The following is a 25,730-nucleotide window of genomic DNA, read 5'->3' as shown; positions in this document are numbered from 1 at the left end:
AATCCAAAACACCGCCCCTTACCAGCCACTGTGAACAATTCTACCCCAGCCAAAACCAGCACAATAATGTATTCTTAAATCGTGTAGTAGATCTTCACTAAAATTAAAGGATGCATGAAGGAGACTAGCACAGTGCGTGAATGTAACGTGAAGACAGCACACACTGGACTTTGTGTTACTCAGGCTAATAAGTAACTGAACAGAAAAATTAGAAACTTTTGTCTTCAGCAATTACCAACAAAACGGGTCTTTCACCAGGCAAAGGTCAAAGCCAGCCTAATCATTAACAGATTTATCTGTTCCCTTAGAGGGAAGTATAAATACCTCTTGCTACTGTAAGATAGCTTTCTCTACATCAGGCCAACAGAGTAATAATGATCATAAAGTGAATGAAAACGGGCTTCTGAAGTCTGAGTAGGCAGAGGGTTTTTTTCCATGTCATCTATGCCATGTTAACTAGCACGACTGCTAGTGACAGCTCCAGCTGCAATTCCATGACTCAGCTTTTAAATGACACCTAAATGGCATTTCCACAAACCAAAGCTGAAGGTTTAAAAGCTGCCTGATTCATCCAGCGCTGTGTTCAGTTCTGGGCCCCTTGCTACAAGGTCACTGAGGTGCTGGAGTGTGTCCAGAGAAGGGCAATGAAGGCAGCTAAGGGTTCTGGGAAGTGCAGAATGTCTCTGTGGGTGCGTGAAAGCCAAGGAGTACTTTCTGGGAATGGAAGGACAAAAAAGAGGTGAAGAATATTACCTGTATATTTAACCTATAGGAGTTAGCTGTCAGCAAGAGTTTTCAACTTTAAATCATAAAAGCATTGGGACTTTTGAGACTGAGTCCAACCATTAGCATGGCACTCCTGGATCCACCACTAAATCATGCTTCCAAGTGCCATATCCACATCTTTTAAATACCTGCAGGGATGGCGACTCCATCACTTCCCTGGGGAGCCCGTTCCAGTGCTTGACTTCTCTGGTGAAGAAATTTCCTAATATGCAATCTCAACCTTTCCTAGTGCAACTTGAGGCTGTTTCCTCTTGTCCTATTGTTACTTAGGAGGAGACCAACACCTAGTTACAACCTCCTTTCATGTAGTGGTAGAGTGATAAGGTCTCCCTTCTCCAGGCTAAACACCCTCAGCCCCCTCAGTCATTCCCAAGACTTCTGCTTCAGACTCTTCAACAGCTTTGTAGCTCCCCCCACCTGCTTCAAATGGGCAACTCAGCTGCACAGGGTGACCAACAGTCAGTACAGAAGTCAAGTCTGCACCAGAAAGATTAAGGCTATTTTAGGCTCACTGCTTTTTGGTTTCTGGTTTTTTTTGGTTTGGTTTGTGTGTGGGTGTTTTTCTGTTGTTGTGTGGGGTTAGTTTGTTTTTCTTTAAATGTATGACACTGGCTAATGTGCTAAATAAGTAGGAAAGTGTGAATTAATGGACACAGATTGGCTTCGCTTACTTAAGAAGCCAAAATCCACAGAGTTTTAAAAACAAACCAGATATTTATTTAACCAAAATACTTTGCAGAAGTTGAAAACAGAAGCTACACAAATGGCTTTAACAAAGGCGCACATTCTCCCCCTCCCAAATAAAACTATAATTGACACCATATTTTTAAAAAAACAACCAAAAAACGGTGGTTTAGGACTTCCACAGGAAGATTTTTTTAACAAGTTTGCCAGTTTATACCACTGAGCACAAGAACTAGCTGCAAATGTGAAACATACTCATTTTCTTAGTTCTCTATGAAAGCCTACTAAAGCTTAAACTATCACCTGCACTATACTCTAGAACATGTTAAAATTCACTGGAATAACACAAGGGATTTGAACAAGGCCTTAAGGAAAGTCAGCATCAAGGACCAGTAAGCATTAAGTGACATCTCTGGAAGATCTGTAAGACTACTTAGAGGCCACATTTGCATATTAAAACACACATTCTGCATTGGACTCTGATGACTCTTCTAGGACTTTGAACACACCCATTTTTTCCTTTTTCATTTTTTCAGAGGTCTTCATTTGATCTAAGATTAAAACAAATCAAACGTCAACAATAACATGTAGTAGAAAACAGATGTGGAAAACAAGCTGACATTTGGAGAACAAGTTGATAATACCATTTTGCTCCTTCATCAACAGTTGGCTACTAGAAGTTTGTGTTTGAAAATATTTTTCAGTTGTATTCTTTTAGAAAAAAATGTCAACATCTCTGGCTAAATGTGAAGGGAGAAAAACGGTTCTAAAAGCTGCCTGAACTAGTCTCATTTCCCTGAGAAAAATACACAGAAAACCTTTTTAGTCAAGTTACCAGGAGAAACATAAAGTTACAGCTCTGATAAGTAATATTCTTTCCAAATATTCCAAGACCTGCAACTTGTTTTCCTGGCACTTGCAATCACTTTGTTGCCCTTCCAGTGAATATTAAGCTAATGAAAAAGTATTATCTTTATATAAATGTAATAATTATGGCTTACCAGGGTGGGAGCTGGCATTTCGCTTTCCAAAGCATTAACTGCAGTTAGCTATAGCAAATATTCAGTACATGATGCTGGACTAATATCTTTGTATTAACATTTTTTGACAACTTTATTGTATCAATTTTGCTTATCATAGCAAAGAAGAAAAAAAGCAACCACATAAATATGATGCACACTAAGAACACAAAATAAACAGCACCTTCTTCAACTTGAAAAGAGGAATCAGATTGTTTCAACAGTCTGAGCATGTAAAGATATAGTTACTATATTACCCATGCATCAAGAATAATTCTCTATATAATCAGTCAGTCAACTGAAATAAGCAGTTTTACAGAACAATGCCTTAAAATTTTTTTCCTAAATTATCTAAAATGTAGCAAAAATTTCCTAAGGCAAATTCATTTTACACAAACTACACACAGCACACTTATTTAAGGCTAAAATTTTTACTTCTAAATTCTGTAATGACTGGGGTTTTTTTCCTGTATCTATACTTGGAGTCTTGTTCTGCTAAAGATGCTGAGGGAAACACGGCAGACTAAATCTACTAATCACACAAAAGCATTCTAAATCTATGAACTGGACAAGAATTTTTCCTCTCAGGAAAGTTAAGGGTTTTTTTTTTTTTAATAATATCTTGGCCTGATCAAGCATTAGAATTTGCAGACAACCTCAAAAAAGAGTTGTGGTTTGGTTGGGGTTTTTTTGCTAAATAGCTGATCCACTGACAAGCCATGGCAACTCTGAAAAGCTTGATTTATTTCCCCCAAATGTTAGACTTGACTTCTTTCCCCAAAAAATGTTAGATAATGTTAGACAAATGTATTTTGAATTGTAACAATATCAAAATATGTTTGGAATAAATCTTTCCTGAGGATAATTTCTATTTTGATCAATTACAGCAACTCTCCTTGAAAGCTGCTTTGCAGAACACCTCCTAATCTATGCTTGTGGTTCACAGTATGCTCAGGGCATGCCATGCCTGAATGTGGTTCTCTGGAATACTTTTGTCTAAGTTCTGTTATTTCTTCTCCAGCAAACCACATTGAAAATGTCAGCAAGGGGAATAAAGGGTCCTTTGTCAGATGAACAACACAGCTGTAGGGAAGTGAAGCTATGGCAGCTTTCTACATACAAAGACACTTTGCAAAATATGAATTTACTGTTGAACAGAATAAAGAAAACATAAAAACTCAGACTTACCAATAAGATCACTTCTATCCAAAAGTAACTCTAGATCTTTATCACTGATTACTTTTTCTTTAGATCCTTTAACCTCCCTGTTAAAGAAGAAATAATCTCTCAATACAGATAAAAGCATGTCCGTATTGCATAATTGCATAGAAGTTTTCCCATGTAGCAGAATCCCTAGGACATTCTTTCCTCTATGCAGATCCACATACCACTTCGTAAGACAAGAGAGCTCTTGAGAGCTGCTTGCAAGTTACAAGTTATAAACTCATGGTCCAAGAAAATATGAAATCTGCATACCTCTCATAGTCTCTGGATTTCAGCAATTCTATTAATTCCTGAGGGTCCAGGCAGCTTTTTGACTGTGCTAGACCAGATTTTCCACCTTTAAACTGATCTGTAGAAAGAATAAATTTTAAGAAAGCACACAGAGACTGGAACAAATTACTCTTGAATACCAAAACTAATGCTATGTTTCACTGTTTTAGCCTCAGATAAACACACCTTACACTAATAGTGACAAACTCAGAGGTACATGAGGCTTTGCATGCAGGCCTTTCTATAATGTGTATGTATGTAGATATGTATGTAGTATGCAGAAGAACTGATTGAAACACCAATTCAACATGCACACACGCACAAAGAGCAGAAAAGCCATTAGTTCTACTTACTGTAAAAACATTGTAAATAAAGTTAGATGGTGGATGCTGAAGTTTGTTCCCTTTGTATTGTAAGCTGGTTAAAACAAAGTAAGTACTATTAACCATGAGACAGGAAATATGTGAAAGATATGTGGTTTGCAGAGAGAGCAGCCTCAGTTTAATGAAATACAGACATGATAAAATAATACCCCTGACACAGGCTGCTTTTTTGAGACTATGCTAGCACCTATTTACAGCAAATCTGGATGTCAGTCCAAGTATAAAAAACATTATACAAGATTATTACCTAACCAAAGCTGAGCATGGATGAAGTCAAATTCAGTCTTGCACGTTTCAAGGAGACTGGCAAAGATTTGCCATTCTGTGCCAAGTTTCCTCAGTTTTTATCATGAACACATGTACCCATTTTATTAATGTGTCTTCACTGATTCCTTTCATCACACTGCTCTTCTTTCCTGTATCTTGGTATCAGAAATCCTCCCTACATCTTTTCCCATCTCCCTTCAAGAACTCTGAGTTTACGTGTGAAGTGCAAATCAGATTCAAGTTCCAGAGTGGTCAGAGCTATAGGACTCTTTCCCCCATTAACATCTACAGCAGTGACACACAGGCTAGGCTGCAGGTCTTTTCATGCGTTATTAGTGATGCTGTCTCTCCCTTTTAGCTTTCAGAGTTTCACAAACCATATGGTATTAAATTAGTGCTGTGCAGGTCTCAAGTTGCCATAATAGTGACACAAAGAAAAATACAGTTTCCTAAGCAAATTTCTTCAATGTAACAGAAGCACAAGCTGGAAAGCCAATTAAAAAAAAAAAAAAAAAATCACTATTTTGTAAACAATTCCAGTTCTTAAGCTCCAGCCTTTGTACTGTATATATACACCCTACACAGTTAGTTTTGTGATACTGCTTCCTCATTTACTTCTCCAAAGTTCCAGCACTCTTTAGATATTCAAGGTAACAGGATCCATAACATCAGCTTTACACTTACACAATGAATCCAGAAGTTCCTGAAGGGACACCCCTACCTAAACTGCAAGATTTACATGTGATACACCAATAGATGCCAAGATAAATACTGAACTCATTGCAAAACTGAAGGCATTGACACTTAGCTTCCTTCAGTACAAGCAGTCCCAGGCACCAGTGCTACCTTAGCACATGGCAGTCATCTCTTAGAGACCACTGCGTGCTCATCTTTCTGCTTGGGTTTTAACTTCAGTTTGGACCATAATCAAATCATTAAAAAAACCAAGCCAAACCAAACAAGTATATTGGTCAATAACATGCCTACAAAGAGGCAGTCCTGGCAGTCCCTCCAAGACAACAGTGGCAAAGAGATGACAAAGAAAAAGGCTAATGCTAGTGATGCCTTTTCCTGGTCTTAAAAATCAAGAGTCAAACATGGTTAAAGGGGAAAAAGGGATTTTACCTTGGTATTTATTTTAAGGATCCTTAGGTGCACTACGTCCAGGTCGAATGCACTGAAATGCATACCATAATGCACCCCCAAAAGATCTGGCATAACATTACAGGTCTTACTAATTAGGATATCTATCCAAAATTCCCCAATGAGAGGCTTGAATGAGCCCCCCCCCCTCAAGGAGCCTTCCCCTGGATGGTTCTATCGTAGTTTACAGAATGGGTTCTGGAGAGGACCTTGGGGTCTGGGGCACACTAACCCCTACCTACGAAGCCTCTAAAATGTTTCATCTCCTAGCTGAACAAACAAGTCCAAGAATGTAGGCAAAAAGCACTAAGAACACAGAAGTTGTAAAAAGGTACAACAGGGGTATAAAAGGAAAGGCAAAAATCTTCATGGCATCACTAGGATAAAGTAATTATCAAAGATTAGTTAACATCATCCAGAACCAGAGGCAAACCTCAGTTCAGGCTTGACAAGCAGTGCACTGTGCAGCAGACAGTTACGGGGGGGGGCCTTTTTGCCCCTTTATCCCCTCACGAAAAGGCTTTTTTTCCCCACAATATGAGGATACAAGAATGATGAGTAGTTTTTAACCTCCTCTGAAGCTTAATATAAAACTAGTTATCATTCAGAAACCACGTTATAAAAATTGCAATTCTTCAAGTGAGCTTAATGTTTGGAAATTGCTATATATAAGGAGCTACAGTCCAAATGTCACAAACAGAATAAGCTACAGAAGCAAAGCAGGATTCCTATAGGATCTGTACAAGAAAAATTCATCCCCAAAAGGGACACTTCAAAGCAATTACATTCTAAAAATTTCTGAGCATGACCAGCTATATAATCAAGAACACCACAAGAATCACCATTGTTCTGCACATAAACCCAAGGACTATTGTTCTCTTCAGGACTGGCTAATTGTTCAAACAGGACTTGTCTTCTGTGGTTATAACATACTGGACAGAGGCAAACAGGATACTGGAATTTGTTACAGCTTGAGATTTAAAGAGGTGACACATGTTGACACGAAGTCCTAAGAGAAAGATACTAACTTTTGTGGATAATCAGCTTCTCCAGCTTCCTCTTGGCAGCAGCTCTCTCCACAATCTTCTGGTCAATAGTATTGGCTGTCACAAGACGATAAACAACTACTGGCTTTGTCTGACCAATTCTGTGACACCTGTCTTGAGCCTGCAAGTCTGACTGGGGGTTCTGAGCAGATAAAGAAATGAATTAGTAACAATTTAGTTATGCCATTATCCTTTTATTAAAGGACATACCACACGCAACATTTTTAATGGGGAGCTCAAAGTCAGTGCAGAAGCAGAAGAGACATGGTATAATAGAACTCTATCACTCTTGACTCTTAAGCCTATCCACAAGAAGCTCTGCTGCTATAGCTGCACAGGGAGAGAAACCCAACCGGCCCGGACTGCTTCTGCACCATGTGCTGCAGTTTTCTACAGATAGACATGGTTAATATGACAGATTTAGGTGAGAATTTTAGTTGTAGGTTTCTTTGTGTTGAATTTTGTGTTGGGTTTCTTTGTTTGAGGATAAGAAAGTGTTTTAAAAGTTTTCAGCCATTTCTGAAGCTGCTTTAGCTCTTCTGAAGCTGAAAACAGCAGCACTGTCTACTAAAATAAAGTGAAGATGCAGAGGTCCCTCAGTCATTTCTTTCCATACCTCTCTTTTTCCTAGCCTCCAGACTTACAGGAGCAGCAGAATCCTAGCTAGCTAAAACACATGTGGCAAGTCACAGAGGAAATTCAAGGAGCTGGTACTAACATGGCAGCTGCTGTAAACAGGGAACCTGTAAAAGGTCCAGCAACACTCATATTTAAGTAATAAAAAGAAGGAAATGTATCGACAACAGAAAAAAACCTCCTGCTTTTGGTAGCTCAGGGCCAAACTCAGAAACCAACTCTAATGTTGTATTCAGTAACTCAGGACTTTTCAAATGAGGCTGTATTATTTCACATACAAAATGAATGCACACACTACCATTACTTTCATGTAACACTTCATTAAAGTTATAGAAATGATCTATACAATAATGGGTCCATAAATGGTTATCAAAAGCAGCAAGAGAAAGCATTTTTGACATGTATCACTAGGTTAACAATCTGTCAACATACCCAGTCACTGTCATAGATGATAACTGTGTCTGCCGCAGTTAAGTTAATGCCCAAGCCTCCAGCTCTCGTACTCACTAAGAATAGGAAGACTTCAGGGTCAGTATTGAATTGACGCATCTGGAAGAGAATTCATCTATTAGAAAAAGTAGATGGACCAAACATAACATTGCTAATGTTTTATTTTGAGAGCCCTGTTTAAAAAGATAAACACAGAAAATACAACACAGGCTGTCAGAGGTTTTAAGAAGCACTGCATTTTAGGCATACCTCAAGGCAACGGTTAGCAGCACACTTTGCTGCTTCAGTATTTCTGAGCCGCAGTTACTAAGGCAGAAGACAGTTTTCAACATAGAGGTGTTTTGCCTATTAAAGGCAAAATGCTGTGCAAAATCATATCCCAGTGTCACAGCAGAAGCAGAATTTGCAAACATGCTCGTAGGGCATGTCCATCTACTTACATTTTCTTCTCTCTCTGAGTAGGACATAGAGCCATCCAATCGACTAAATTTGAAGTCTCTCAGGTAACAGTAATCCATCAAAATGTCAAGCATCATAGTCATTTGTGAGAACAACAAGACCTACAAAACCAGAAAGACTCCTTAATAACATTTTTTGTTCATAAGGAGATGACTGTATCTCACCCCTCCAAAACCTTCAGCTTTACCTTATGTCCTCTCTTTTTAAGTTCTGGAAGCATTCGGTCCAAGAGTAGAAACTTGCCTGAATTCTTTACTAAATCTTCATCAACCTTGGAACAGGGAAAAGGGGATCATATATTAGGAGGGAAAGAGACCAGTGGTTTCCCCAACTCAGAAGCATCAACAAAAGCCGTCTGAGATCTCACTGAAACAAGTGTGCACCATTTTCTTAACTAAAAGCTGTAATATTGGAAGTAATGTTAATTTTAGCACACAACACTGAATCACTTAAATCATGATGAAACTAAATCGAACCCCACCATTTCATATGCCCAAATAATTATTTTTAAAAACTAATTAGTTTTCACTCCATTTCTGGAAGGAGAAACCCTCATGTTGTTAACTTTTCCTCATGGAACAGTGCTGCTGTTTCTTTCCCACAGCAGCTGTTTCCTTGTGATTCCCCAGTTGCTGTTCCCTTGTGATTAAGACACAAGGCTTCCACCTACTGGACACAAAGAGGCACCGCTGAACAAGTTACTACACATCAGCCAAGTGGTAAAAGTTCACAGCAAGTTTTCACACTGCTGCCTTAAACCCCTCGTCAAGAGAGCTTGTTAGATCTAATTCTTGCCATGGGCTGAGGGCAGGGATATAGAAACTTCTACGGTCTGAAACATACAGCAGCCACCTTGGTAATTATGAATACATTTTCCTGAGCAAGTACTAACTCCTGCAGGTGGTGTCAGTTGTCAAACAGTCTCCATTTTCTACACACTAACTAATTTTCCTCACCTCCCTGACTGGGGAATCTGCTTTTTATGCACTGACTTTACACTGATACACTTCAAAAGCTTACTCCGGAGTACAGCAGGCTCTGTTATCACTCACAAAATAGGAAACATGACTACACATACCTACAAACCTACATCTACACTTAGAATGTACAAGCAACTTCCAGGTCTTCAAGATTCTTTCAATTCAAATTAGTTCATACTTTCCTATATTTCCATCTGCTTTGTGTAGATTGAACTACCAGCTGGTCTTTGTGATATAATTTGGATTTTTTCCCTTTTGAGGAAGGATGCTGTATTCTCTGAGCAGACGGCTCTGTTGTACTTGGTTCTTCAACAACTCACACTTCAATGTTACCACTGCACCTCCTGCAATGTGCACAATTTATCTCATGAACAGTTCACCAAGGTTAGCATTTGTTCCAAAAAATAACCCTTGTGAGGAGACCCTGAGGCAGCCCCTAAAGCATCTGGAGTCAATGGAAGCCGGCGACTGTTTGAGTAACTCTCCACCAGCGGAAGGGCATTGTCACAATGATGACCATCACAGCATCACCATGCAAAGACTGAATGGGCACAGCAGCTGAGCAGGTCCCTGCAACTGCTGCTGCAGGAAGTTTCAAATAATGATTCAGTATACTGCTGGAATTCAACAGGAGGCATATGCCAAATACATTGAAAAGGTCATTCTTTACTGCCATCAGCTCACAGTCTATTGCTTTTTAATGGCTGGAATAAATTTTCTCTAATGCTTTTAAAATATGTACCTTGAATTGTTGTGTAGCAGGATCCAAAGGATATTCAATAAGATAGGGGTGATTACAACACTTCCTCAATAACATCATAATATTCTGCAGTTTAAGGTTCACCTCAGAATCCATAGGAATGCTCACTTCTACCACTGGCCTTGAAAAGACACAACACCTTATTAGTACTGAAAGTGTCCCCGTATTATGCTACAAATATTTAAGAGAAAAAAACCCTACAAAAAAAGCAAGCAGTAGAGTCACATGCTGTGACATCTCAAAATCCCTTATAGTTTGTAAAGCTATTACCAGACAAAATTTCTTAAGAGTGCCACACTTGGCAACGAAGGCACAACCGTTTGCCATTACTGATTTAAAATATAAAGGGCAGTCAGTAATAATTAGAAGTAGAATTTAACTTGTGCAAGTCACCATCAGAAAAGGGGACAGCAGCAAGACCTCTCCAGACCACATGGTCAGATTTCCTGTGGAGCAATACCCAAGATGTTCCAGAATCAGCTCTCTGCCTATCCCAATTTGGCCACATCACAGGAATCACAATGAATACAGCTATTTAGTTCTTCTACATGTAAGTACTGTGTCCAACATAAGGGATCCATGCATACCATAAAACTAACACAAACATGTATTTGTTCTTGCAGGCTACACTGAAATACAATAAAAATCTAACAAAATAAACACATTTCAGCCTGAAGATACTCCTTATGCACAAGGGACTTTCAACCAATTTAGAGCCATCAACAGAAGGAAGAAGTGGAGGACATTTGGAGTGACATTGTTTGTCTTCCAAGCAACTGTTATGCATGATGGGGCCCTTCTCTCCTGCGGATGGCTGAACATCTGCCTGCCCATGGGAAGCAGTGAATTAATTCCTTGTTTTGCTTTGCTTGCATGTGCAGCTTTTGCCTTCCCTATTAAACTGTTTTTATGTCAAACCGCAGGTTTTCCAGCTTTTACCCTTCTGATTCTCTCCCTAGTCCTGCTGGTGGAGCTGAGAGCGAGCAGCTGTGTGGTGCTTGCCTGCTGCCTGAGGTTAAACCACAACAGTGTCCTGAAGTTAACTATAACTCTAATGAGCCAGTGAGTGATGGTACAACCTAATCACTGCTATTATGGCTCAGTGAATACCAGGTAAAATCAAAGAAACAAACCATAAAGCTACATGGATAGTGAATAACTAAATGCCATTCTTCCTGATCAATTTCAGTAAGCAAAGCTCTGGAAGCAAACTAAGAGGGGGATAAACAGTACAACAAGAAAAAAAAATATCTTTCAAGGCAGGCACCTCTCTTTTTCTACTTCCTCTTGCATTTTGCTGATTAATTTTTCCAAGTCATCAGGTGAACCATTATGTTCTTCACAATAATCAACCACTTTCCGACTACGGCGTTTTGGTCGGCCTGTAGAGCTCAACTCAACTACTTCTTCCTGTGGGAAATGAGAACATTGCCATCAACAGCAGCCAGCTTCAGAATCAAAGGCCTGTGCTGATCCAAGAATCCTCAAAACAGAAAAGAGGCCTCAGTGATGTGCATCATGCAACACTTATCTAGATTCAGCAGCTTAAATTTTGGCTATGTAGAATACGCAGCCAAATTGAAACGGTCTGCAATTGTAGATTATGAAAGTTTCTGTTTGATTTACAAAGCTACATTAATACCTTACTGATTCTAAGCTGAAACTGTCAACTCTAGGAAAAGTGTTCTTTCCCCCCAAAGCTACAAGTAATCAAGAACGTATTTATACTTATATTGTTCTAGTTCTGTGCCACAGGTCTATCACAGTAACTGGCACTGTTATAGTAGATAACAAATAGATCAGACTACAAATTTAAGCAAAAAACCAGGTTTAGTTACAACGGTAATGAAGCAATACCAATGTGGTTTTGCACACAAGCTATTAATAGCAAGCACATTTCTAACATCCTTATCAGTAGATACCTCATTATTTCCAAGCAGTTTCCTAATGGTGCGATTGACAATGGCAGTATAGAAAGTTTCCTGCTTCTTTGCCAGTGGTGCATACACCACAACTTCTCGTTTAGGAGGAACCTCAAGAGCAACATCCGATTTCAGCCTTCTCAGTAAGAAAGGTGTCAGAATCTGAAATGGTGAGCAGATGTCACAATTACTCAAAGCTGTCAACACAGCTAGTTTAAAAAAAAGAAAACAGGACAGCAACACAGACACATGCCTGCTGTAATACTATTTTGCCAATTTAAAGCAAGAGAGTTAATTTGCACATATATTTAGTTTTTTAATATGGATGCCAACTCCAAAAGTTTCACACACATGCTAGTACTAACATGTTGAAACAACACATCCACTGACATTTTAAAAATTTTAAAATGCTTGGTAGGGGTGCAGTAGTAACTACATTACAGACCCTTCTTACAAATTCCAGTAACTGAAAGTAATCTTATTACAAAACTGCTCATTTTGTTATATTTCTTAAATCAAGTTTTTCTGAAAATGCCCAAAACCTTTAACCAAAGTAAGTAAATTGTCATCAACAATTATACATAGAAGATACAGTTTAGATCCCTCACCAGCAGCTTATAATGAAAAAATGATAGGTCTGTAAGCATTTACTTCCACACACTCTTAAAAAAAAGAGCTCTAAGTAAAAATTTGAAGACAGGCATATTATATAACTAGTTTATCAAAAGGTATTTTGTTCAGCACCTAAAAGTTCCACAAGTTCTCTCCAAGTTATCTTTGAGCAAAATAAATACACCAATAAAATCTCTTGGTGAGCAGAAGTCTGTAACTGCAATTAAGTTTAACTAAACTCAATTCAGTTCCAAGAATAAAAATGAGTCGCTATCGAAGAGATAACATTTTCCCTTTACCATTTGTAAGTGCTGTAAAGATTGAAAAAAAACACCCCACAAGTCTAAGGAAGTCCAGAAGTGCCACAATAAAAACCTCAGACCAGAATTCGGCATCACAAACAAGATTTTGACACGTTTCACAACACTAATGGTCCATGTCACAACTAAACCATGAAAAATACAAAATGAAGGATAAATGAAAACCTGATGCAGCATATGCAAGATGTTTTGCTCCCTTTCTTTAGCAATAATATCTTCAGCAGTTTCTGTAATGCTGGTAATATCAAACCAGGATTCAAAGCTATAAAAACAAAGCAAGGAAAAACATAGCTTACTAAAATAATGAACAATAATAGCTATGAAGTATCTATTCTTCTCTTATCCTGTGATTTTAAAAAAAAATAAAGCACTCACATTCATCATGAATGGAAGATGTACAGGAGGAATTTCTGAAATATACCTGTCAATTCAGATGCTTGAGGTTTTAAGTGGTTTGTAAAAATACTTGTACTAGTTGGAATATTCATTATTGTCTATTATATTCCATCTAGGTTATAACATTTTCAAAAAATTAGTCTAAAGACTGTTTTGGCAATGCTCTTCCACCTGACTCCCTACTGCTGCAGAAAAGGATCTGTGGGTCCTGTGCCTGCCAGCCTCACACAGCTTTATCCAGCACCTTTGACAATTTCAAAGCAGCACCCAGCATTTGTGGTATGACAAACATCTCTCACCGCAAATGTTCACGTCTTAGCTCAGAGCTGAGCTTCCACTATCCAGGGAGATGACAATTAATTCCTTCCTTTCCAAAACAACTTAGTGTGAGGCAAGACACATTTCAAAGCCCTTACCACCAGATAATCATACTGAATTACAACCATGCCATAAAACGGCTCTTCACATGCTGATAAGTTTAATTATTAAAGAGTCATAATAACAGTCAAACAGAACAAACAGAAATAGTTTCCACCATCAGATTGCAACCTACCTTTTCAAATCATCAAACACATCTGGTAAAAGGAAGTTAAGCAATGACCAAAGCTCTGCCAAGTTGTTTTGCAGAGGAGTACCAGTCAACAGGAGTTTATTGTCTGCATTAAATCGTTTCAATTCTCTGATAAGGCGGCAATTCATATTTTTAATCCTGTGACCTTCATCTACTATCAGGTATTTCCAGTAGCAGCTCTACAAAAATAAAGGTTATTTCAGTAAATTTTCGCTTTATTCCATCAAAACAGATGTCACATTAAATAAGAAGCACTAATAAGACTGGCTGATATTGCCTGTTACAAAGGTTCTATTTACTGTTTTTCACTTTGCCAGACTAATAGAGCTGAGCCCAAACAGTTAATGTCATACATCTGCTTCATGGTGACTGCCTTTTAGAAAGCTTAGGTGGTTAAAATAAAACTTCTACAAGAAGCTCATCTTGCTGAAACAACCACTGTGATGTTAACCACAGTATTTACACACCAAGTATAGTTTTTACTCCAAGCATCCTTAACCACCATCTACAGAAAGGCAACAAAAAGAGCAGGTATGCTGTAACTATCTGCTTTTAGAATAATGTTCTGTTTGAAGAACTTAAGCATTGAATTGCGGAGCTACTACTACCAAGGAAACAGAGTGAATGCCAATATACATGCTGCAGTATGAAACTGTATAGGCAGCATGTGGGTTTTTTTACTGTGTTCAAAAGCACTGCTATCAGTGCTGAGGCACCACACAGTCCTAGGGCTAAGAGAACTCAGATACCTGCAGGGCATTTCTGTCTCGCATTGCTATTTCAAAGGAAGTAATGACCACAGGATGGATTTGGAGTGATCCTTGTCTTCTGTGAATTTTATGAACCAGTTTACGACGTTCCTGCTGAGCTCCATGATAGAGCATTAGTGGAATCTGTAAAAAAAGAGGTTACAAGTCAGGACAACAATGCCCATATTAACCTAATGGGAAGACAGTAGAAATATTGAGATCTCTTACAAGAAGGCTGTAAATACATAGCAAGTCACGGTACAGTTCATAGTAACCACATAAACAACTACAATTAAAATGATGCTCTATATAGAGAAAGTTTCAAGGCAAAGAATTAGAATAGAAATTAAACCATTTGTGCTTTTAAACCTAAGGAAGAAAAGTCTTCATTTCTTTTACCTCCGGAGTAAATCTCTTGAATTCAGACATCCAATTTGGAAGAGTAGACAAGGGACCACATACTAAGAATGGACCAGGGACTCCTCGCTCCACCATCAGTGCTATTGTTGCAATACACTGGATTGTCTTCCCTAGCCCCATTTCATCAGCTAAAATGCCATTAATACCATTTTCCCAAAGCATCTGCATATGCAAAAGAAAAAAAAAAAGTAAATGCAAAATAATCAACACAGATTTGGAAACACAAAGACATTTAGGAATGTAACAGCCATGGAAACTCTCTACTAGGCCCATTTTATACTACAGATGAAGATGATTCTCCCTATTATAAAAGTAAATACAAGCATCTTGTAAATGCTGGATATTCTCATGTAGATGTATCCATTCCTAGCCAACTAAGCACCTGACTAGGGCACAAAAACCAGACCAGTATCAAAGGAAAGTACGTAACTTAGTGTTGCATCAGAAGGCACTTTACCTGCAAGTACAGCTCACATTATCCAAGGTTTTACTTGTCCCAGCACCAAAAAATTCACTTAGCTCCGCTCTCTAAAAGACCAAATGACTGTGCTGACATTTCAGTTTTATCTATTCAAGGAGCTGCTGTAGGCATGGAGCTTCTGTAGCTACCTCACCACAAGAAAAAGGTGCACTTCCTGGCCAACACAGCCACCTGCTCCAGCCAAAGCTCTTTGTGCAGACACTGCCTACTCTGACAAATGACAGAGCAACCTCTCACAAAAGAGCAGAAAGGAAGACAGAGAAGTGCTCTTTGGCCACTCTCTACTATTCATAAAGATACATAAAAAGGTTATTATAACTGAGGGCCCAACTAAGAAAGCTGGTTTTCCCTCCCAAGGAGGCGTGTCTTCACTAGGCACTTCCCAGGAACAGAAGTGAGTGAGCAAGTTTAGGGGCACTCACTTGAGGGATGAGTCTAAGCATGTTGAAACAGACTATGTATGCTTGTAGGGAGGAAAAACAGAAAGAAAAAAATCTAAGAATTATGAGATAAGTAGCAAAATTAAAATTAGTTTTGACTCTTACAATTTTTGTAATTTTGTAATTCAGCTTGCATGCTGAAACAGGTAGAAGTTAAAAATATATGTGGGTAGTTTTGATGGCAAGTTCCTATAGTTTTTTATTTCAGAGGCTAAAGACATAACATTTTTAACACATTGTGTTAATATTACTAGTTAAGACTCCAAGATACAGAGAATTAACTCATCTGTGTCAAGCCTGCAAAGGTAACAGATCTTTGAATACCTATGGGCTAGGTATTGAAGCCCTTGAGAGAGAAAAATCAGACTGTCCCTCAGTAGGATGTGCAGTCCTTCTGCTTTCACAAACTCTTTGTAAGGAGAGGTTGAACAAGAAAACAGATGGAAAAAGGGAAGATGGAGAACACAAGCCAGAAAGTCTAAAGGCTTAGAAACACCAATATCCTTCCCATACTGAAGTATTTTATCTGCTGTTTGACAATTTTTTTGTAACACCAGATTCTTGTACCATGAGAGATCATAAAGAACTCTCTCTCCTCTTCACCTTCTCCGTACCAACTACAATCACAGGCTTCTAGTATCTCGTCATCTCCATGCCTGTTTCACCAGCAATTCTGATCAAATTCAATTGCATCCATACCCTTAGCCACTCCATGCCTTCCACTTGGTACCACCTCATTACACCACCAGTAAAAATCTTTGGCTGCTGAAAAGGCACTGGTTGTCCATTAAATTTTCGCACTGGATCAAGAAATTGCTTGGCACTGTGTCGTACAGCTTGACACAATCTGTCCTTAATGACGCTATTTGAGTCTCCATTTTTCTGCAGGTCTTCTGGATGCAGGTTGTCAGCAGAGCTTTCATCCTATAGAAGGAAGGTCAAGGAATATGTGACAAGTGGAATGCACATCAAAGCCTGCTAAGACATACTTCCTCCCAATTTACACCAGCCTTAATGTGCAGTGAAGTAACTCAGTCTCTGACACTAAGACTTCTTTTGAGTTAACTGTCAACTCAAGAGTAGACTTTATAGATTCTCTTCTCCTTTAGAATTCAAGGGCAGAAACAGCTATTGAAGCTATCTGGCTTATAAATTTCTACCCATAAAAGTAAGCAGACTTAAAACCTTCCTCACAGAAGCTGGCATTGAATGCAGCTATTTCTCTTCCGTAAGCTGAAGGGCTTTCCCTTCTGTAAGCTGTACCAATGTTGGGAAGCAATTCACACTGTCCATGTAGCTCTTGAACTACAGTAGAAGCAAAAAAGAGACCTCACCTGTCATCTCCACACTTGAATGCTTAAAAATTACTGTCTTAAGGTCTTAAACACCAACACAGATGTTTTTTAATAAATACCTATTTCCTTTATTTCTGAAACTACTAGCATTCTATAAAGTATAAATACCTTCAAATTCAGTTTTTAAAAAAATAAACTAAAAGTTTTCACCTTGGATTTCTGAAATAAGTATTTAAGTGCATTCACTTATGCCACCTTTCTAACCTTTAATTCAGAACTTCAATAACTAGCAAAGATGTTTATTTACAGATAAAGTTTAGAGATACACTACAAAGTATAAAAAGCCCTCCCTCCCGCTGGGCTTAGCGCTCTTAAACTGCAATAATTTGTGTCAACATACCTGATTTTCCACTTTACTTTTTTTTGCCACTGATAATATTTCCTGGAAACAAATGGGAAAAAAACATGCTTATGTGCTTTTCAACCTTAAAGACTACTGTAATTCGTATTTCATGTAATCGCTTCATTTATCTTTCAATCTAGACACTCTAAGAAGCTTTCCATACAACATCCTTAATCATACAAGTGACTCTAAAACAAGATCACAAACCACATATTATATTTCAATTACAAAGGGTAGCTGAAAATTCAACTGGCAATGTAGACTCTTCACAGCTTGCCTCCCTAAAGACTTAAAAAAACAAAAAGAGTATCCAGCCTCTACAGCTGTGACAAAACTGCTTGTTACATAGATCTTTGCTGGAAGAAAGTCCTATCTCACAGACAGACTACTGATGGCTGATAATCTCTGATACCAGGGTATAAGAATGGAGTGTTTTAAAATATAGATGTCACAGAAATTGGCTCACCCATTAAAAGTTTTGTTACAAAAATCCAGACAACCTACTTATAGTTAAGGCCTACCTCTTTGGACATAATTTCTGATATGTTGTATGTCCCATCTTCTCTCCCTCTCTTCTTTTTTGCACCTGTAAGATATTGAGTTTATACAATGTATCAAACATTAAGGAACTCAAGTACTGAAGTACTTGAAAAAAGTACTGAAACCAGTACTGAAAAAAGGCAAAGCCTAGTACATTACCTGCTTTCTCCTCTTTGCCATCAACTGGATTTTGACCCTACAAAATGAACATAGGAAGAGGTTCATCATCTTATGCATCTCTAACTATCATGACACAGATAAAAAGATGTAATCAGACTCCAACCATTACCTTTGAAAGCTTCTTGAAACACTTCTACTATTAAACAGTTTTCAAAAACACAGGGAAAAAATTCCTGCTTATTTTTTCTTGTTATTTATTCACTATATTGGCTGAATAAGCAATCATTGCTAAATGAAAAAATTCCTCAAGACAAACTGAAACCATTTTCTCTAATAATAATTAGTCAAAAACATCCCCTAAAGATGACTGCCATGGTATGCAATTTTTAAGCACTTTCAAACAGTCCTACTGCAGTTAAAATAAATATAGTACATGAGATAGATCCTGCAAGTCAAATACTGGATAATCAAACTTACTTATTTTACTTACCTTGATCAAAACTAACATTGTAATTTCTCAGACTTTTATCCAGAAAGCTGCATAAAGTAGCTACTTAAACTTACCTTGGCAGATTTTAACATCATCTCTCTCTTTTTTTCTAACTTCTCCTTCCTTCTCTGTTCCTAAACAAAATAAAAACCACACACGCAGTTCTTATCTTTCCATAACACCCACAAGAATACTATCCACTACAGAAGTGATAGATTATGTTGCTAATACTGAATTCCACGTACTCTATGGACTTTGTTTTTGCAACCCCACTAAGTCTGTTCTGATGTAGTTTAAAACAATAAAGCAAAATTTGGACAAGAAAGTACAACTGCTCTGAATTGTGTGTCAGTAAATACTTCAAATACTTAAATACAGTAATTTAGAAAGATTTGAACGAAAATATTCCCAATTGCAAACTCCTGAAGATTACATCTACTGCAGTAAGTTTTCCACTTATCCAACTTCTACATACTACATATTCACTGCAGAACAGACAGCAATGTATATAGCCTAGAATGCCTTTAACAAAGAAGTGCTTTCATGTATTGAAGAACTCAAGATTTTCATTCTATCTACTATTTTGCCTTGCTGGAAGCAGAGGGATCCTGAAGGAAGACATAAGAGACCTTGGTATTTATCAGATGGAACAAGATTTAATAGTGAAATACGCATTCTAGCAATACAATAACCAAGAATTCAAGCTGATGGTTCAACTAGAGAAGTATTTTGGAAAGGAGGTTCCTGCAGTCCATCAGTGACCCTTTTTGGGGAATGTTGTTGTCCTTAATCTTTTCCTGCTCTTCCCTCTCTCTCAAGCATAAACTCTTACAAGCTTACCCTTAAAGATACAGTTAAGGAAGTCAAGATAAAGCTAGGCATTAACTCAGCAGCCCATGGATAAAAAAAAAAAGAGAACATATAACACTGTTTTATGGAAGCTCTTGTTTGGGAACAACATGGCCTCAGATCACTGTAATTTATTGATTTGTTTGAGGGAGGCCTAAGTTAGCATCTTGAAGGTACATCTCATCCTCAGCTTTCAGTTAATAACACAAATAGGTTACTCAGCTTCCTACTTGTCAGTTCTTTGCACCTTCTATCCTCCTTCCACGTTTTCTAGCTCCCTTAAACTTCAGTTCTTATTTGAAATACTTTGTTTTCCTTGCACTCAGGCCAAAAGAATTGTAAAGGCATCAGTGCCACCTTTACACTGTGACTTTAAATTATAGTTCATGTTCTTCCATGTCTAATTCATCTTTTAATTTATAGAACAAATTCTGAATACTGTGTAAAGCATCACTTCACTCATGCGCAGTAGGTCCAGCAGATTTTAATGTTACTAATGCAATCTTAAAAACACTTTTACTTTGAACAACTGGATGGAGAAAAACCCAAACAGACAGCACCTTAAGAATCCCCACTGCAGAAAAGAATACACCTACCTCTAGCTGCTGCTGTTCCATTTTGGTTAGCAAGAATTTGGAATAGATGTTGCTTTTTTCAAGCAAATGTTGAAGCCTCTTATAGCGCATTTCACTTGATTCCCTGTCCCAAGAAGTGCGAGCCTGGCCGACAAAAAGAGATGTCAAGCATTTACAGATATAGCTGTGGTTATACTAAAGAACTGCTCCTTGTGTTAAACACATTAACTCAGAAGTGTCTCATACACAGACCCTTTTCCTTCCAGCCATCCTACATCTATGATTTGTGAGTGTATGGACTCACATGTAGCTGTGTGAGTAGCTGCAAGATCAAAGTAACTGAGGGTTGCATTCACTTGCTTATGCACCATACACACCTTCAGTATAGTAGCACGTGGCATTCAAGGGCTCAAGGATGCCTCAACTCTAATTCATAGATTTAGAGCAAAATGAAATCTCAGTTTATTTGTAGTCTGCAAAATTTGTGAGGAAAAAAACCCTGACAAATTTCAGCACAGCTTCCCTAGCATTATTATATTCCTTCATGTACATTTACACCAAGTTAGTTTCTCATGAAGAACGAGATATACAGACAGCTAGGAAACTATCATGCACAGTTCACAGAGCTCAAGTCAATTCCCAATATGAAAACAGTAACTTCTGCTCACTTTGCTTACAAAATCCACCCATGCTTTTCACAGTAACTGCTGCTGAATTAGTCAGGACTATGCATTCAGAAGTTTGCAAATTACTCTTTAAAACTCAGATCAAGATACCCCAAAAAAGTAAAAAAACAGTAATTCTGCATTCATCTAACACTGCCTGTAAAACAAGTCACAGAATCATTTAGTTTGGAAAAGACCCAAGATCATCGAGTCCAACCATTAACCAGCACTGCCAAGTTACCACTAAACCAAGGATGCCTCGGAAATGTGACATCTATGCACTTGTTGAGTGCTGCTTCCACACCTCCCCAGGCAGCCTATATCAGTGCTTGATCATTTCAGTGAAGAATATTTTCCCGTGAATTAAGTTTCCTCTTGTCTTGTTGCTCTTTACCTGGAAGAAGAGACAGACCCCCCCCACCTGTCTACAGTAGTTGTAGAGTGAAAAGCTTTCAATTAGCATCTGCAAGAGAAACCCTAGAGAGACAAGATGCAGAGCTTTACAAGATGCTTATCTATGTCATTGTCTTCAGAAGAAACACAGGGGAAGGGCAGCTAAGACACAGAAAGACAAGGCACTCTTCTGAAACTAAATACACTAATAGGCAGGGAAATGGGATATTTCCTGAATCATGGGACAAACTGTGAGACACTGAAAAGGTGAAGAATGTCTGTCCCCCCAAAAATCAAACCTTGATTTTCTCCAAGTAATTCCAATCAGGTAGCGATCACACTTTGTTCTTTTATGAGAGGAAGATGAAGATCTATCTTCACAATTTCTCTAGAGAAGATTGCATTCTCATGATTTGCTTCTGCTCTCCTCAATCCAGGTTTTTACCTTCAGATGACAAGTACCTGAGCTCAGAAAGATCAACTCTTGATGGCAATGCCAAGAGAAAATGTAATTAACACTAACCTACTTTTTCAGCAAATTGCTATTGTTCACTTTTTTTTTGGAGTGAACACAGCACTCTTAATTGGTCAAACTGAAGGACTGTTGTCTTGACCAACTGCAAAAATTTCAAGTGGAAAACAGGAAACTCAAAGATGAACAGCACTGAACGCTAATGATACCTCCTCTGTCTTTTGACTCAAGCCTTCAACCCTCATGAAAGTGTTTTTTTCCCCTTTTTGACTGAAAAGGTCAAATATTTGCTACTCTTTGTCACCACTCTACATTCACACATATTTGCACAGTGGTATTTCTCCATTAACCCTCGAAAAGAACTGGCAACTCCTTTGCTGTACAAATCACCTGGCAGGGGGTTTGCCGAAGTGACAAGCATAAGAAACACCGAAGCTGCCCCCAGTAAGCCTGTGCTCACTACAGGAGTAAATCCCCTTGGTCTGACAGGCCCCAGACTGCACAGGGAAAAGGTAATAAAGCACACAGGACAATGGAGCGATGCCCTTACTAGAGGTAGTTCCATGGATTCTCAAGAAACGGAGAATACAAAAAACCACCACATCACAGCATTGTTACAGAAGTGGTTGTTGTGAAAGAAATTAAAATTCTAAGTCTTTTTCTCAATAGTTCCTGTGCAATGAGAAAATTTGCTCTACAAGGATTTCCTCCTTACCTTCCAAAAGTATTACCTCCAAATTTTTAGTTCCTAGTCTGATCAAGGAATACCTGAAGTTCAGACAGGCTACATCACCACTTACTGTTTGCAACAAAGAATATTATGAGACTTCTGGGAGAATTAGTATTTTCTAACTACAGTATTACAAAATAATGCATCCTTAAGACACAGTTATAAATCCCAACTTGTCTCAGAGAAAGGAAAAAGGGTCATCACAGTTAGCTCCAGGTGTTAGAGACTGGCATTTTTCATGCCATTAGAATAATGCTTCAATTTTTAAGACGGGGGAAAAAAAAACTCACTCTCCTGATTTCTCAATTATATTGAGTAATAACACTAGTTCCCTGAACTACATCTCTAAGATCCCCTCCAACCTAAACCATTCTATGATTCCTTAGAATACAATTCCCCAAAGAGCATTTAAGAGAACAGTTCTTTCAAGCTGGTATTTCCTTATGTCTGAAACACAATGCAAATTACTATGCTATCAGAATACCATATAAGGGATCAGCACAGTTCTAGCAGCACCATGCTTTCATGTTCTCACTCCAAAACATACTGGTTAGTATCAACCAATGCTTAACATTAACGTTTGAAAACATTCTCAGCAAAAGGGAAATGAAGCATAGTAATGATTACACCACTTGCGGTGGGGAGGTACCATTTCCCTGAAGCAGTCTTTATTTCCTGTAACATAGGCAAGCCGAAGTATGCAAACCAAACATCGACTCCCAGCTTGATCACATGTACGCTTCTCCTGGCAGCAAAGCCAGGTCACAGGCAGCTTCTGCACAACCGTGTGCAGGGAAGAGCAGGAGTGCAGACCAAGATACTGACTGACATAAACCTGCTCCTTTTTAGCTGGGCTTTTTCAGCTACACTACTTCATCAATTCTGCATAAACTATACCTGCTACTGAAAGAAGGTTATCTCTGAAAAGGATCTGCAGAACTCTACTCAGGCGTTTGTGTGGTGAGGCTTTTTTAACCAAAGAGGGAAAGAAGTGTTAGGTATACTTAGAGAAACAAAACCAGAAAAGTTTTGTCTTTAACGTTTCAGACAGAAATTCAGAAAAATGTGAACTTTGAAATCAGCTCACTTTAAAGGCGTTATACCTTACATTTTTAGGCTCAGAACGACAAAAGCAAAGAGGTAATATTCTCACTGCAAATTTCAATGCGTATCAAACGCAGCAGGCTTCGTGCTAAGTGCAAGAGTTCACCGCTAGCCTTGAAAAACAAAAAGAAAAATCAAAGCCCCCAGTGGATGATCAAAAGGCGCTTATGCACCGCTGCACGGCCTTCAGCAACCCCTCACGTTTGTTTGTTTTGAAACCCAAGGAGCTGCACGGCCCCCAGACAAACCCCGCCGCCCGCGGGGACCCCTGCCGCCGAGCGGGGCCGGCCACCCCCGAGCCGCCCCTCACCTTCTCCAGCATCTGCCGCTCCTGCTCCAGCCCCGCCGCCTCCAGCTGCTCCTCTTCCTGCAGCATGGCCGGCGTGATCACCGCCGCCTCTGCCTGCTCCCCCATCTCGGCTCCCAGCGGTTCTGCAACGAGCCCACGGTTACTCACGGTTAATCGCGGCCATCCCCGGCCGTGCCCCGTGCCCGCCCCTCACCACCGCCGCCGCCGCTGCCGCTGCCCGAGTTGCGGGCGGGCATTGCCCCGCCGCGACCCCGCTCCCGCGCGCGCCGCCTCACCGCCCGCCTCGCGAGAACAAAAACCGCGCGCTGCCCAACCCGCGCGAGAAGTGGCGCCGTTCTCGCGAGGCCGCCCGCCCCGCTCCCGGGCCCGGCGAGGCCATCTTGGCTGCTGGCAGGTTCCTGGCACAGGCGGGGCGCGGCCGGAGCCGCCGGGAGCCGCCGGGCCCCTTGGAATGGGCGGCCCGGGGAGCTGGTGGAGTCGCTCTCCCTGCAGCTGCTTATGGAAAGACTAGATGCGGCACTTGGTGCCATGGGCTAGCTGCCAGGGTGGTTGGTATTCTGTCACAGGTTGGACTCGATGATCCCAGAGGTCTTTTCCAGCTTGATGGATTCTGTGGTTCTGTCCCGCTCCCCTCCGCCGGTGCCCGTCGCTGCAGCGGCACCTGGAGAGCGGGACATGGCGCGGGCTCGTCGGCTCCAGAAAGGGCTTGAGGACTTCGCTGGACACTGCTGCCTGTGCCACGAGAGGGCAGCGGAACGCTGGAAACCCGGACAGGAGTGCATGTGCCCCAGCCGACGGAAAACCCTCTTTCCAAAAACAGGCACTACGTTAAAATAAGTATTTCCAGTGTTCAGAGCACAATCACTTTCGCTCCACCTAAATAACACACAACCTGTCAAAATACCAGGGCTTATCGCCTCAGATGCGGTGCTGGTGATTGTCTACGCCTGTTTGTCAAACGAATCACTATTTTAAACCTGCTCCACACATATGCCGACCTGTGCCAGGAGGAGACCCGGAAAGGGGGAGGAAAGAAGAAGCAGAAGGACAAACAAATCTAGTAATAACTGAGGTGGATGGCATTCTTCTCATTCCCAAAGCCTGACAAGCCGATTCTGGATAATGTGGTTTATGAAAAAGTGATTCTGTTCTCCGAGGCATAGTTCAGAGGTTAACCGGAGATGGTTCTGCATCCCTTTGAGGGAGTGTTAGCAGGGAGTAAAGTAATTAATCCGCAATAAAGTTATTTTATAGGCATGGTGACAATCAAATGCACCTTTTTCAAGCCTCTGTTTCACTTGCAAATATTCTCAAGACATCATAGTGAATAAACAAAAAATCCCCCCTTATTTTCTATGGCACCTTTCATTCTGTAAAACTGAAAGTACTTTCCAAACTATACCATTAAAGTAGAAAAATCAAGTAAATGACAACTAAAAGGCATCCAAGCTGGAGTATGGTGGTGGCTGTAGTGGTTCTCAACCACTGCAGGCAGGAAGCAGGGATGAAGATGCAACTAGAATTTAAGGAGCACTTCAGAAAATTGCAAAGATTTTGTCTGAGATATGAATGCTAACACTTCTACTACTTTAACAAAAAAACACCATAAGGTCTTGCCTTCCCAGAAATTGTTCTTATCCAAAGAAAAGAAACCTCTCAGTAAAATACATAATAGAATACAAATGTTCCATCTAACTCCTGTGTCCATACACGTTATTTTGTAACATCATTTAAAACATTTTTAGAATTGTGAGACACAGATACTC

At 39.6% G+C, this 25,730-nt stretch overlaps 1 protein-coding gene across 3 annotated transcripts; it reads right to left on the bottom strand.

The window, feature by feature from the left end:
* Positions 1 to 1,480: 1,480 nt before the first annotated feature.
* HELLS (helicase, lymphoid specific) lies at positions 1,481 to 24,204 on the bottom strand. Of its 3 annotated transcripts, XM_048311669.1 has the most exons (22): positions 24,151 to 24,204; positions 23,965 to 24,086; positions 20,312 to 20,434; positions 18,941 to 19,000; positions 18,416 to 18,452; positions 18,238 to 18,302; positions 17,714 to 17,755; positions 16,718 to 16,942; positions 15,077 to 15,259; positions 14,678 to 14,821; positions 13,911 to 14,107; positions 13,127 to 13,223; positions 12,030 to 12,191; positions 11,375 to 11,517; positions 10,090 to 10,228; positions 8,555 to 8,638; positions 8,349 to 8,468; positions 7,891 to 8,007; positions 6,805 to 6,964; positions 3,966 to 4,062; positions 3,678 to 3,754; positions 1,481 to 2,021 (listed from the first exon to the last, which is right to left on the bottom strand). In XM_048311669.1, exons 2-22 carry the CDS (start codon positions 24,067 to 24,069, stop codon positions 1,924 to 1,926), a joined length of 2,475 nt encoding a protein of 824 aa, XP_048167626.1. In that variant the 5' UTR covers positions 24,070 to 24,086; positions 24,151 to 24,204; the 3' UTR covers positions 1,481 to 1,923. The 3 variants fall into 3 exon arrangements, with proteins under 3 accessions (XP_048167626.1, XP_048167625.1, XP_048167627.1); XM_048311668.1 differs by lacking the exon at positions 24,151 to 24,204 and having other exon boundaries at positions 23,965 to 24,135; XM_048311670.1 differs by lacking the exons at positions 1,481 to 2,021; positions 3,678 to 3,754; positions 24,151 to 24,204 and adding an exon at positions 4,337 to 4,400 and having other exon boundaries at positions 4,027 to 4,062.
* Positions 24,205 to 25,730: the final 1,526 nt, after the last annotated feature.

Source organism: Corvus hawaiiensis, chromosome 8 (assembly GCF_020740725.1).
Source record: "Corvus hawaiiensis isolate bCorHaw1 chromosome 8, bCorHaw1.pri.cur, whole genome shotgun sequence".
Lineage (NCBI taxonomy): Eukaryota > Metazoa > Chordata > Aves > Passeriformes > Corvidae > Corvus > Corvus hawaiiensis.
Note: the sequence above shows the minus strand (reverse complement) of the source record. Positions and strands in the feature narration are given on the sequence as shown.

What these genes read in the sequence shown, in the direction of transcription:
- HELLS (XM_048311669.1), bottom strand. Translation starts at nt 24,069, where the DNA reads ATGGGGGAGCAGGCAGAGGCGGCGGTGATCACGCCGGCCATGCTGCAG. An exon ending in TGGAACAGCAGCAGCTAGAG is followed by an intron (nt 19,001 to 20,311) that starts GTAGGTGTATTC and finishes TATTTTGTTTAG; the next exon opens with GAACAGAGAAGGAAGGAGAA. An exon ending in ACTCAGAGAGAGAAGAAAAT is followed by an intron (nt 8,008 to 8,348) that starts GTAAGTAGATGG and finishes ATTCTCTTCCAG; the next exon opens with ATGCGTCAATTCAATACTGA.